This window comes from Vipera ursinii, assembly GCF_947247035.1.
Source record: "Vipera ursinii genome assembly, chromosome: 2".
Lineage (NCBI taxonomy): Eukaryota > Metazoa > Chordata > Lepidosauria > Squamata > Viperidae > Vipera > Vipera ursinii.
In genome coordinates this window covers 229,648,740-229,661,463 of record NC_139513.1, presented here as the reverse complement: position 1 = coordinate 229,661,463, position 12,724 = coordinate 229,648,740, and the positions used below count along the sequence as shown (strand labels likewise).

The 12,724-nt window shown below is 43.5% G+C and overlaps 1 protein-coding gene across 2 annotated transcripts in view; it reads right to left on the bottom strand.

The window, feature by feature from the left end:
- LOC310635561 (transducin-like enhancer protein 4) overlaps positions 1 to 9,526 on the bottom strand; it is a 178,062-nt gene extending 168,536 nt beyond the window's left edge. For both annotated transcript variants that reach the window (XM_083354624.1, XM_083354625.1), the window contains exons 1-4: positions 8,220 to 9,526; positions 7,114 to 7,211; positions 5,541 to 5,604; positions 4,125 to 4,169 (exon numbers count right to left, since the gene is read on the bottom strand). In XM_083354624.1, coding sequence (XP_083210750.1) covers positions 4,125 to 4,169; positions 5,541 to 5,604; positions 7,114 to 7,211; positions 8,220 to 8,264 — 252 coding nt within the window. In that variant the 5' untranslated portion in view covers positions 8,265 to 9,526. The remainder of the gene's footprint in view (positions 1 to 4,124; positions 4,170 to 5,540; positions 5,605 to 7,113; positions 7,212 to 8,219) is intronic.
- Positions 9,527 to 12,724: the final 3,198 nt, after the last annotated feature.

Genomic DNA, 12,724 nt, shown 5'->3' with positions numbered 1-12,724 from the left:
ATGGTGAAAATAGAGCTGTTCCTTGTAAGTCAGAAATCAATAGCCTATTGCCCTTAGAAAATGCTAAACAAGCAGTATTGGCAATCCACTTGGTACCAGAGGGTATCAGATATAATGCAAATCCATAGCACTTCCCTCCGTGTAGTTATTACAGTTTGCTAAAAGGTTCCTAATGCCATTTATCATCATTTACCATCAACTACGGCAGCTACGATTATGATATCCTATCGGCCGGCCAGAGCCCTTTCATTTCAACCTAATTAATATTTTAGTAGCACTCAAAAGCTTGGTGCCTAAGACCTGGAACAAAACTTACATGGATTGGAGCAAAAGGGAGAAAGGAGCCAAGAATGGATTGAATTATTTTTTAAAATGATTTTTCAAAAGATGTCCAGCTTCAAGTTCTGAATTCTTAAAAAAGAAAAGAAAAGAAAAGAAAGAAAGAAAAAATAAAGAGAGAGAGAATTGTTTGAGATTTCCTTCAACTCGAATGAATTTAACTGACTTCCCACTAGTCCTATTTGCAAGTGTCTTATCTGGAAACAAGTGCTGATATTCATTATAAAGCAATAACCCACAAACTCTGATTTAGAATATTTTATGCAGAATGACAATCTACTTAGCATAACAAAAATAACATTCAAATTTATGCAACAAAATCCTGATATTTTTTTTTAAAAGCTATAATATATGGCACGCATATATATGCATGCCCATCCCACTATTCCCTTTTGGGGTAAGCACCGTTATGCAAGGCTCAGAAAATGGTGGTGGGGGCAGCGGGGGGGGGGGGGAAGATAAGCCAAAGGAATTCAGACATGCAAGAAGAAAAAGAGAAGGAAATATAGCAAAAATCTATAGTGTATCCCACACCATTTATTTCTTCATACCTTTCCATTCTGGCAAACCACATTCACACACTGCTTCTTAAATTCACAAGCCATAAAATATTGGGTAGGGGAAAGATCCAGAGAATTTTCAAGGTACTATGATATATGGAGTCAACAGAGATAAATATATTCATTGCTTTAACAGTATATCCAGTCAGGAGGAGAAACAACGGCATTCTCTGCCCAATTCTGGGGCAAAAGCATGCTCTCCCCCCCATGCCCTAATCTGAGACCTTTAAATGCCTCTATCGCAGCTTACTGGTGTCAGCAGATAATGTGGAAAACACAGAATAAACACTTAGGTTTTTTTATACCACACACCAGGGTTGTTAGTTTCTGTTATTGTTATTATTATTATTATTATTTTAAAAAAGACCAAAATAATTCAGAGAATTCATTTTATCAGTCTAATGCTATTTACCCAGTTACCAAAATCTAAATTAATTATGTTCTCAAACATAATTGTTAAAAATTGGCAACATTATGCAGGCTTAATTAAGATTAAATCCAATTTACTAAATGTACTTTAATTGGTACTAATTACATTAGCTTTCCTTTCAGAATGACAAATTCCCCATAGGTTTCACTTTAATAGTCTTCTATCAAAACCAACACGGGATGACTGATGATCAGCCTAGAAAAAGAGGTGGGGAAGGCAAGCAATCACACCACACTTCCTTTTCACCCCACCCTTTGGTCCATGTGCAAATGGGGGGGGAGAGAGAGAGAAAGGGAGAGAGAGAGAGGGAGGGAGAGAGAAAGAGAGAATAGTCTATGCATTTATCCTTTGATCAATCTGCTAAATCACAGAGGTTTGACACCAGCACAGCAATCATTTTCGGTTCCAATGAAAAATTTCTCTAAAAATAAATACTCTGTGGCCGGGAGCAGCCAAGAAGAACAGATGCCTCGACAGAAAAAAAATAATACACAAAGGTTTCAAATATCAGGGCCACCAATTACTAGGGTACTTCCAGGGACTCCAGGGAGCCCCACTTTTGAGACGCAAATCGAATAAGCGAATAAGCCTAACCTTATCTAGAGAACTAGACCCAATTATGCCGCAAGGCAACTCAGCCGCATTATTGCCTGCTTTCCATTACAAGGGCATCCAGCCACTACATCTGGAAAAAGAAGCTAAAAGAAACCAAGGCTATATCTGCCTAGGAAAACAAATAAAGATGGATAGGTCTCTCGGCTTTGTGTTGGGGCATGGGGAGATGGAGGAGGGGCGCGGAGAAAGAAAATATAATAAGTTGGTGGTTTGCCGAGCTGCAAGGATTCCATAATGTGATAAACTGCCCTCAGGATTTTTTTTTATGTGATTGAATTGAAAAACAAAACCCACACATAATCCCCAAAGCAGATCACTCAGTCTGAACTGGGTGTAGGAGGGGGGGGGAATCAGGAGAGGAAGAACAAGATGGAAGGATTTAAGGTGGAGGTTTGAAGGCTTTGAAAGGGCGGCCTTCAGTGTTTCTGTAATGTCACATGAAAAGGGTCGGAAAAGAATGTCACACTGGAAGCTTGGAGAGGAAAACATATTTGAATCCTCATCACCAATTCTTCTTGTTGTACAGCAGAGAGAGAGACAAAGATTTTTTAAAAAAGAAACATCCTTCCGTGAAGCATTTCATTCATCCACAGCATATGATGGAAAAGTATTAAGATGCGTTTTGTGAAGATGCAGCATTTATATCACTAATCTTATAGCAAGGAGAGCAATGGGGGGGAAAGAGAAATGATAAGTCTCATTTAAACCAATTCTTCAAAAACCACGGTATAAAATGGAAACATTTCTCAACCCAGTAGTACAGATTGTTTGCAAAGTAAGATTTTTGGAAATAAAAGTTAAAATGCATTTATTTTTCCTCCCTGCCTCAAGTATCCTGGGTGCCTTCACATCCAAGCCTTTTATTTCTAACAGATATTATTTCTAACAGATAACAGATATACAATACACATATGTAACTACTTCGTGTAAATATGATGTGGAACAACTGGCTGGTGGCTGATTTGGAACACCTGTGGAAAACTGCATACAAGATGATGCATAATGGGTTTTGTCGATCACCGTATTTATACAAGTTATAGAAATATATTCTAACGCATCAAAAGGATAAAAAGCCGAACACTAAATTAATTTCAGCAAAAAAGTTTCCCTTTGTTAAAGCCAATGTTGATAAAAGGTCATACACCTGGCTGTCACCTGACAATACTCATTTGCTGACTTAAGTGTTACTTTCCAAAGCTGTGCATATTTTCCAAGACTGAACTAGGGACAATTAAATATTGATAGCACACATTTCATTATATCAAAAGAGTAATTTAAAATAAAATGCATTATGAAATACACTGATATTTTGCACAGTGTAACAAGTTTCTAATTACACTATCCTCAGAAACTGCAATTATAGGATGAGCTCACAAGTAGAATTTGAAGTTAAATGTTCTCAAGTTTAGAATTCACTACTGATAAAATAAATCAGATGCTTCCCTTGCTACACTTCTTTGTTTTATGAGGATTTTAAAAAAGTAACTTTATTTAGGAATGCTTTTAAAATAAAATCATGGTAATAAAGAAACTGAATAATTTCTCAGTGCAAAACTAATCAAAATATTGGGGTCTATGATAGGAAATCTATCCATTTGTTATCAATGAATATGCTCATTAAACAGTTAACAACTTATTAAACTTAGCCAAACTGCTAGACTACAACACAGGGTTAAACCTCAGCATGGAATCATTTACATGAAAGGTATCTGGTTCTAAAAGAGACAGATGCATGCATGAATGAGTAAACAAATTAATGAATGGAAGGAAGGAAGGAAGAAGCAACAATTCATTTTTTGCAACATTTTTAATCTATATATCCTGATAAGCTTATCTACTTACATATTGTTTCACTTCAAATAAAGACAACTAGTCATTCATGATAGATTTACTTTATGGTGGGAGTTGGTATATGCATCAAAAGGCAGCAACTGACAATGATCAACTTTAACCTACAATCCTGATTTTGCAAACAACAAATACTTGAAAGAAGACATTATTTAGACAGCTGTTAGTATAACACAAGAGTTTGTCTTAGGCATGGCTAGAAGGGTTTGTCTCATAAAATAATTAAGACTGGCTCCCTCAGTCTGCTGAAACAATCACATTTTGCAGACTTGAGTAAAATACAACAAACAGTTTTTAACCACAAGGCAAGAGACAAAATATAGTTTGCCTACCTGTTTGTGCATCTCTATATTCAACCCATACGACATTTCATAATACTAAGGAAAAAAAGAACATTGATTTATTTTGGAATTGGCAAGGACACAAAAGTGACCAACACATAGACTTTTGAAGAAATGTGCTATGTGAAAGTTAAACGTTCCATCTTTCCTATTATAACACATCTAAATTGCTGTCTATTTTAATTCTACACTGATCAAATCAAGTTCCAAAAGGGGAAAATATTCACTTAAATACTGGCAAGGGGGCAAATCCAATTATTAAATATTAAATAAGTGCATATATACATTTTCAATACAAAAATGCTAAAATGTTGGAAATGCTAAAAAGCTGGCATTGACATTCTGTTATTAGGCAATAACATAAATTTATCCTATGTTTATATTGAAAAATAGAATGGCTGCATCTATATTGTATATAGGTTCTGAAACCAACACACAGGCAAAGATACCTAATTACATCATTGAATTTTCTTGCACCAAATGGTTTCTCAATTTTGCCAGATAGCACCCTATGTACCAACCACATTAGATAATTGAAGGCCAGAATATGAGCTTTGATGGATAGCTTTGCTTTGGCTAGAAGGCAGCACATCTCTCAAGGTTACTATCCTCCTTAAAACTGAGTCACTCCATCACATAAAGAAAGCAATTATTTTCCCATCTAACTACAGAGGAACACATAGAAAACAGCTCTTTGGTTGTTATCACAACCCATCAGAAAAATTAGGTATGGAGAGACCATCATCTGCCAATTACTGATAAAGGGAATTTGGACAAGCAGGCAAAAACTGTATCTAAATATTTTCCAACCTTCTGATAGCCGATATCCCCAATTAAGCATGGGACCTGCTCATAAGCAACAGGTTTAAGAATGAAAACTTGATTAAGATGTGAGCAAACAGTTCCCTCACGTCTGTTAATGTACATTTCTTCCTTTGACATCCAGATACAGGAAAGACAGATTCCACATCTCAGGGGAAGTGAATAGGATAAACCTGTCAACTTTCCCTTCGAAGGTGTATAAAAATGCAGACATTACCTTCATCAGTCAATAGATAAAGGGGTGCAATGATTCTGTATACTTTAAATACAGACTACAATCTTAAAGGACTTTCAGCCTTGCATGTCCCATTGAGGACATCTATCTCTTTCAAGAGAAGCTTGATCATAAAAAGGTCCAAGAGGACTTTGGGGCAACCATAAAAGGAAAACTTCGCACCTGGGCTATCAACATTAAGCACACAAAAAATGTATTCAAACCTAGCCTTTTATCCTGGCACCTTCGTCTTAACAGGATCCCTACGGCATACTAGCTAGCTGCCTGTAGCAACTGGAACATTTGGATCTATTCAAAGACCATACTAATAAAACAGACACTCTGAATTGGTTGCGCTGCTCCTTGCTTACCATGACATAATGTCGCTGCATCTCCGTCTTTTCACTGGCCAGTTTTTCACATTCTAGCTTTAAACTGTTGGGAAGGGGAGGAAGGGGAGGAAGGGAGACAAAAGACAACCATCTCTGAATATGTAACAACATCACTTTTTAAAATGCCTTAATATATGTAAGCATTCCCTGTAAGTCACCTATGTAACATTGATAAATTTGATAAAAAAAACTCTGAACATCTCTTTAGAGTCCTTTGTTGACAATTACATTAGTCTTTCCTCAGACAAGTTATAAGAAAACTTTTTGAAGGAAATGGACAAGGTACTTTGGAGGAGAATGGAAAAAGAGCAAAACAAATAATCTTCCTGGAAAAAAAGAGAGGGGAAAAAAAATATCTAAACACCAAAACTGACCAAGCTGATTATGTCCAAAGCGAAAGCATAACATTGTATGCTACTGTAAAAATCTCTTTCAAAAAGACCACTAAACTGGTTTTTCCCCTGTGATCTTGCTTGCCCTCAAACAGACAATGTAACTCAGAGTAAACCACTCGGAGACAGAAAGAGTTGAAAGGTTTTCAGTTTTCAAAGAAAGCAGCACAACAGCATCCACAAGCGACATCTTGTGAGCAATAAACCCTCTCTTGCACTCTTCCCACTTAAGGGGGGGAAAAAAACCACAAGGGGGGGGGAATCCTTGCTTGTCAAAAAAAAGTATAAAGTCTTCTCTGCCCCCCCCCTCAAGGATAATGAGCAAACACTCCAGCTCCAGGTCTAATTAATCAGCACTTGATATCATCCGCTGTCATACCACCAAAGAAGAAAATGAGCAATAACAAATGCACCACCCAAACAATATTTAAACCAAAATGCGCCCAGGAGAAAAGAGGGGGGGGGAAGCAAAAAGGCCCCTTTTTCAAACCCCCCCCCCTTTTTTTTTTTTGCAATCCCAACTTGAGGAGCAGGTGCTGGGAAATCTTAGCCTCCCTTTCCAAAGCTCCCATTTCTGAAACAGCTTCTCTGATCGTACTTTGTTGAACTCAAAAGAGCTCTTTTATTTATAGGTTGGTAACAGATCTGCCAAGGCTAAGCTTTAAGGGGGAAAAAAAAAGATTTCTTCTGTTTGGGTGAATTCAGGGAGAAATATAAGTGCTTTGGATAAAGGGTTTTCAAATACATTTGGGACAATGTTTAAAAGCGGCACTTGTAATACTTGGGAACGTTGTTCCGCTAACAGAGGTCACAGTTTAAGTCAGCCTTTGACAACAAGATAAAACAAGGTTGATTAAAAGCTGAGACCTCTGAAAGTAGGGAAGGGACTTTTCTTCTGGTGGGGCTGCCCCTTTTGAAGAGCACAATCGTCCAAGGAGAGAGCAAGTGATGCATCCCGAGCCAGACTGAAAAGAACAGCCGTTCATCAAGGCTACAACCTGGAAGTGTTTAGACTGAGAAGAGAAAGGTGTGTAATTTGTGTAAAGAAGGGGGGGGGGTCACCTCCATTACACGTCCGTGAATTTTAGGGAAAGCAGGAGACAGGACGGCTGAAGTAGAAACAAGCTGCAGGATCAGAGAAAGTAAACACAATTAATTACCTGTGGTACTGAGCCTGTAAAAACTGAAACTCCTCCTTAATCCGATCACAGGATTCAGAAATGGTGAATTTGAAGGGCTGAGCAGGCTGATGCGGTGCCTAGAAGCGGTCATCGGAATATAAAATATTTTAATTACTCCTGTGTTAAGCCAGCCTGCTGGTGCACATAACACATTATCAACACACCCAGTGAAGTCACCTCACCGCCACTGATGGAAAGAGCGATTAAAACTCACTTTGGGAAGGTGTGTGCGCGCACATAAACACACAGGGTTGTTGTTGTTTTTTTTTTCCTTTCCTCATCACAAGAGCTCTCCTTGTCCTACCACAAGCACAAAGTCTAGTCTGGTCCACACCTCAAGTAAGCCTCTCTAATTGAGGGAGCGTCTTGCCTTTGATTGCTCATCTTTCCGTGCCAACAAAAGCACCCACAATCACAAAGCTGAGCAAGGTGAAAGTAGACTACAGTTGCCCCTGGGGGAGGGGGGGTTATTAATCAGGATAAAAGAGGAGGAGGAGGAAGTGGGAGGGCAAAGAGGGTGGGGAGGGGGGGGAAATCACAAGGCAAAAATGGACAGCGCGCCCAGAGAGGAACAGAAACCGAATTCAAGATTAAGCAAGCTCCGCGTTCCCACTCTAGATCGCCTTTGAAGCTTTCAAAGGCTAGCAAGACGGAAGTCGTGTAAACATATTCCCTGACATCGCGAATCCTGGGAAGCCAAAAGACAACAATAAGAAAATGGCTACAACTCAATTGTTTCACCCAACTCTCTCCCCCTCCCGTCGCTTTCTCACCCCCCCCCCCCACACACACCGCTTTCCTCTCGTTTGCGGTCTCAAAGCTGGAGGCAAACAGGGAGGGGGGGGAGAGGAGAGGGAAGAGAGATTTGTTCTTTATTCTTGCGGATCGTCCCCTAATCTGTTTTCTCTCGCCTGTCCCTCGCCGCCGCCGCCGCCAGCTCCCGGTTCCGCCCCTCCCATTTCGTAAACAAGACTTTCGCGGGTGGGGGAGGAAGGAGGGGGGAATCGTCTCCCACGGGCGCCACCATAGTCGCCATCCCCAGCCGCCCCCCCCCCTCCCCGCCGCCCTGCCTGGCCGCTACTCACCGGGTGTCTGCTTTGAGGGTACATCTTGCTCAGATCGCGAATCATCCAAACCGATTTAGTGGGTGCTCTGGGCCAGCGGGAAAACTCGGTTCATTGATTTGAACAGCAACAAGGCGAAGGAGACGGAGGAGGACGGAGCTGGCCGACGCCGGCGTTGGCAAGAGCGCCTCCGGCTTTGCTCGGGCTCTTCCAAGCCGCGGACACGAGCGAAGAAGACACGAGAGGCAGCGTTTCTCTCTCCCCGGCGAAAGGGAAGCCGAGCAACATTCCACAGAGGCTGTCACTGACCGGCGTACATGATCGCCGGCGAGGCCCCGGTCAATTCCCCCGGTTGCGGCGCTCCCACGCCCAGGGCCTCGGCGCTCCGAAGGTCCGACTGCCTCTCGCTCCGCGTGCGGACCGGTTTCCCAGGGAGCTCTCGGCTTTCCGAAGGCTTCTCGCTGGCGGCTCCCGGCGGCGCCACGCTCCCTCGCTCGTTCTCGGTTCCCGGGTCGGCTCTGCCTTCACTGCGGCTGCCCTTCTCTCCGTCCCCCTAAACGGCAAGCAAGGGAAAAGCAAAGGACAACTCCGTTCATACCAGATCGGATTCTCTCCGCGGAGATCCCTCTCTCGCAGCCGCCTCTTCCGTTTGAAAACTTTTATCGATCTTAAGTTGCTGGCCCTTCGCGACGAAGGGGGAGAAGAAGCGCGATAGGGAGGAGAGGAAAAAAAAATAAAACAAAAACCACCTCCTCTTTTAAGAACTCCCGAGATGAAAAGAATTGGTTGTTATTTCCCGTCTTTCTCCCTAGCAATTATGCGCGTCCTCAAATAGCTAAGTGCAATAACCTTTTGTTGTGGGTTTTTTTTTTCCGTCTTCCTTCCCCTTTAAATGGTTCTTGTTCTCCCTCCCCTTTGGTAAAAAAAAATAAAAAATAAAAAATAAAAAATGAAGAAACACGGTCTTGATCAAATGAGTTTTTATTTCCCCTTTTTTTTAAAAAAAAATCCTCTCCTTTTCCTTTCCAACTCTTGCAAATCGCAACACAAAACAATATAACGCGAAACCGCAACGGCAGCCCAAACCCACCGCTCTGACCAGCTCTAACAACACGCTCTGGCGAGGTGACTCCTTTGACCAAATTTAGCAGCAGCGAATCATTAACATTCTGATACATATTCACAACAATCGGAAGACGAGGCTGTCGCAGAGCATCCCGGTATACGTAGTCCTCCGTCCGAGCGTTCTTTCGCGCTGACGCCGACGATGTACGCCAATAAGAAACTACCACTCCCGTCAGGCAGCACAAAACCTTTTGAGCCTCCTGTCTAGTTCTCCCCCCAAGCGCTCCGCCCACCGAGGGCGTCAGCAACGACCAATCAGCGGCGGCCACTCATTAATCGCCGTTCTGTATTAATGCCCATCATTTCGCCTCTGACAAATGGGCTTACGGCTCGGCGGTGCGGGGGGGGAGGGAGGAGGGAGGAGGGAGGCGAGTCGAGTCTCGCCGACCTCCCCACGTGGGGAAGTGACGCGGCCCGAGCGGCAGCCAACCCGGTGGATCCTTTGGAAGGGGTCCTCCCCCAACCCTCCCTCCTTCCCTCTGCCTGAGGTGGAGCTTTGAGATTGCTGACGTTCGATTGCGCCGGCGTTCGAACAGGGGAAACATTTGTTCAGCTGTCAATCAAAGTAACGTGGGACGGCGGCTGCTGCTGCTGCCGCCGCCGCCGCTGCCGCTTGTCTGCTGGGTGGTGGCGCGATGAGGGAGGTGTGCGGCTGAAGGAGGAGAGGAGGAGGAGAAGGCCTCCATTGAACCTTGCTGCGTCCCACACCCCCCCCCCACCCCCGCAGCCAGTGCCACTCACCGCCGCTGTATCACCCACACCGGGAGGAATGCGGACTAATTAGGGGCCAATGTCTCCTTAAAGAGACAAGCTCGGCCTTGTGTAACGTGCCGAACCCCCCCCTTCCTCCCCCCCCGTTGAGACGAGAGACGGCGGGGGTGGGGGAGAGATCGCGCCGAATCCCGCTTCTTTCAGTTCACATCAATTTTACGCGCCACTGGAGCTGGCATAATTTTCATGTGAACGGGGACTGAAGCGCTCCGCCGAGGGAGAGCCGGGCGCGGGGGGGGGTGGGAGGGTGGGCGGAAATAAGGAGAAGAGGGAGAGGGGCTTAAGACTGGCAGGGAGAGATTGGGATCTTTTTCTCGTTGTTGTTTTTTTTTTTCATTTTCTCTCCCATTTTAGGGAGAGGGAGAAAGCCAGGATTTCCCGAGGTTAGAAAAGAGCGGCTGTTAATTGGGCACAAAAGACGCCTCGGCGCTTGAAAGGGAAAGCCGGCCCAAGGGAAAAAAAAAAAAAAGGAAGCTGGGCGAACGAAGACGTTTAAGCCGGAGCTAATTTGCCTCAGCGACGACGACCTCCGTCCTTCGGGGCGGCGGGCTAACTTGTGTGTGTGGGGGGGGGGGACGCTACCGCGGCTGCCCAAAACGGAGGTGGTGGGGGGGGAGGGAGATGGGGAAAGCTTCGGGCGGAATGGATTCGGGAATCTTTAAGGCATATGGAAGCCTTTGCCGCCTTCCCCCTGCCGAGATGGAGAGCTAGGTGGTTCTTTACTCGGAGATGTCCAAACGGAGCGAGTCGGCTTCCTTTGGCGTCCCTCGTCTGTCAAAGGGGAAGTGAGAGACAGACTAGACCAGGGGTCTTCAAACTTGGCCCTTTTATGACTTGTGGACTTCAACTCCCAGAATTCCTCAGCCAGCTAAAGCTGGCTGAGGAATTCTGGGAGTTGAAGTCCACAAGTCATAAAAGGGCCAAGTTTGAAGACCCCTGGACTAGACCCATCTCTCTCTCTCTCTCTCTCTCTCTCTCTCTCTCTCTCTCTCTCTCTCTCTCTCTCTCTCTCTCCCTCTCCCTCTCCCTCTCTCCCCCTCTCTCTCTTTCTCACACACACACACACATACACACACACACACATACACACACCTCTCTCTCTCCCCGCTGGAAAGCTGGCACTTTTGCTTCTTATGTACATCAATCAGATGGAAGGAAGCTGCCTTGCGCGGACTTAGGGGGGGAAACGCGTTTAGAAGCATTGCAGCGTTATAAGGGACCTTGACAGCTACTACTAGGCTTGCTAGGACGCAAACAAACGTGGATGTGAATCCGGTTTGAGCATCTTGGTGTTTTTGTTTGTTTGTTTGTTTGCTTATTTTCTTCTCTTTTTTTCTTTCCCTTTCTCTCTCTTTCTCTTTTACTTCCTATCTTTTTGAGTTGTAGAACAGGCAGAAGTCATGCTTTCAGAGCCTGAACTTTGTGGATCTAGGCAAGAAAACTCACTTGTGCATTGGGACGGTTTATTTTGTACTGGATCAGGGCATAGCTGTACTGTGTTGCCCAGCTTATGTGGCATGCAAGCATAGTGCTGTGGGGACTGGTGTGACAAGGGAGTTACTTACCACTGACGAACAAGCCCATCTAACTTTAAATATATCCATAGGAGTGATGGATGGGGAAGCTTGAGGTTAAACATGAAGATTTCCCATATTGTGTCCACTAAAGGCTATGCAAAGAGATAAATCAAACTCATCCACTCAGAAATGTAATAAATCTAACCCAGAACACTACTTTGTAGTCCACTCCTCACAGGAGAATCCTGTTCTTTTAATCAGAGCATGTCCTCTAAATCTCATTATTTTGCTTATAACCAGAAATGATTACTTTCAAAGAGAAAATCAATATTGTGTATCAGGATACCAGTCACAACTTTCCCCAATTTAGCATCTTCCACATATGTTGGACTGCAAGTCCCAGATTTTTTTTTAGCCAAGATGACTGCTGAAACCCATCGCAATGTATGACTAAATAAGCTACATTAATGTTGTTTTCCAATTTGGGGGCAAGATGTGTCATGCCAATCACTGGGAAGCCAGCTTTTCTAACGGTGCTTGCTTAATAGTACCTTGTGATCAAGTAACCATTTCTGCTTTCATCTGAAAAAAACATTTCATGCTGTTCAATAGGCATTCTTGTTTTCTAAAATAGCCTGAGCTTTGTATGCTGCCTGGTAAACAGATCTATATACTGCCCAGATTGCTGCTTCAGTGTCCTCATGCAGGTTGACAATACAGGAAAAAGGGTGGTAGAGAAATAAAACGTATCGCAAGCTGTGGGTAGTAAACCTGGGTCAGCTAGCAAATGCTACCTCAAAAGTCTATCTCGATTTGTGCCTCAAAAATCAATACAGCCCCAAAAGAGTGTCTCCAGCTCATTGTTGTCTGAATCAGTGTGCTTGCAGCCTCACAACAGAATCTGAACAAAGAGAACATTGTAACCCTGTACAGCTCATGTAGTGCCCATACAAGCCAGCGCCAGAGCCACACGCTCTGGATAGAAAACAAGAACTGTATTAGTACTTCATGGGAAGTACACAAACAATTAAGGAGCACTGTTGATCTACTTTCTCACCAAGTCAGTACTTCCAGGTAATTATTTCATATATATTTTTATGAATCCTAGTAAGC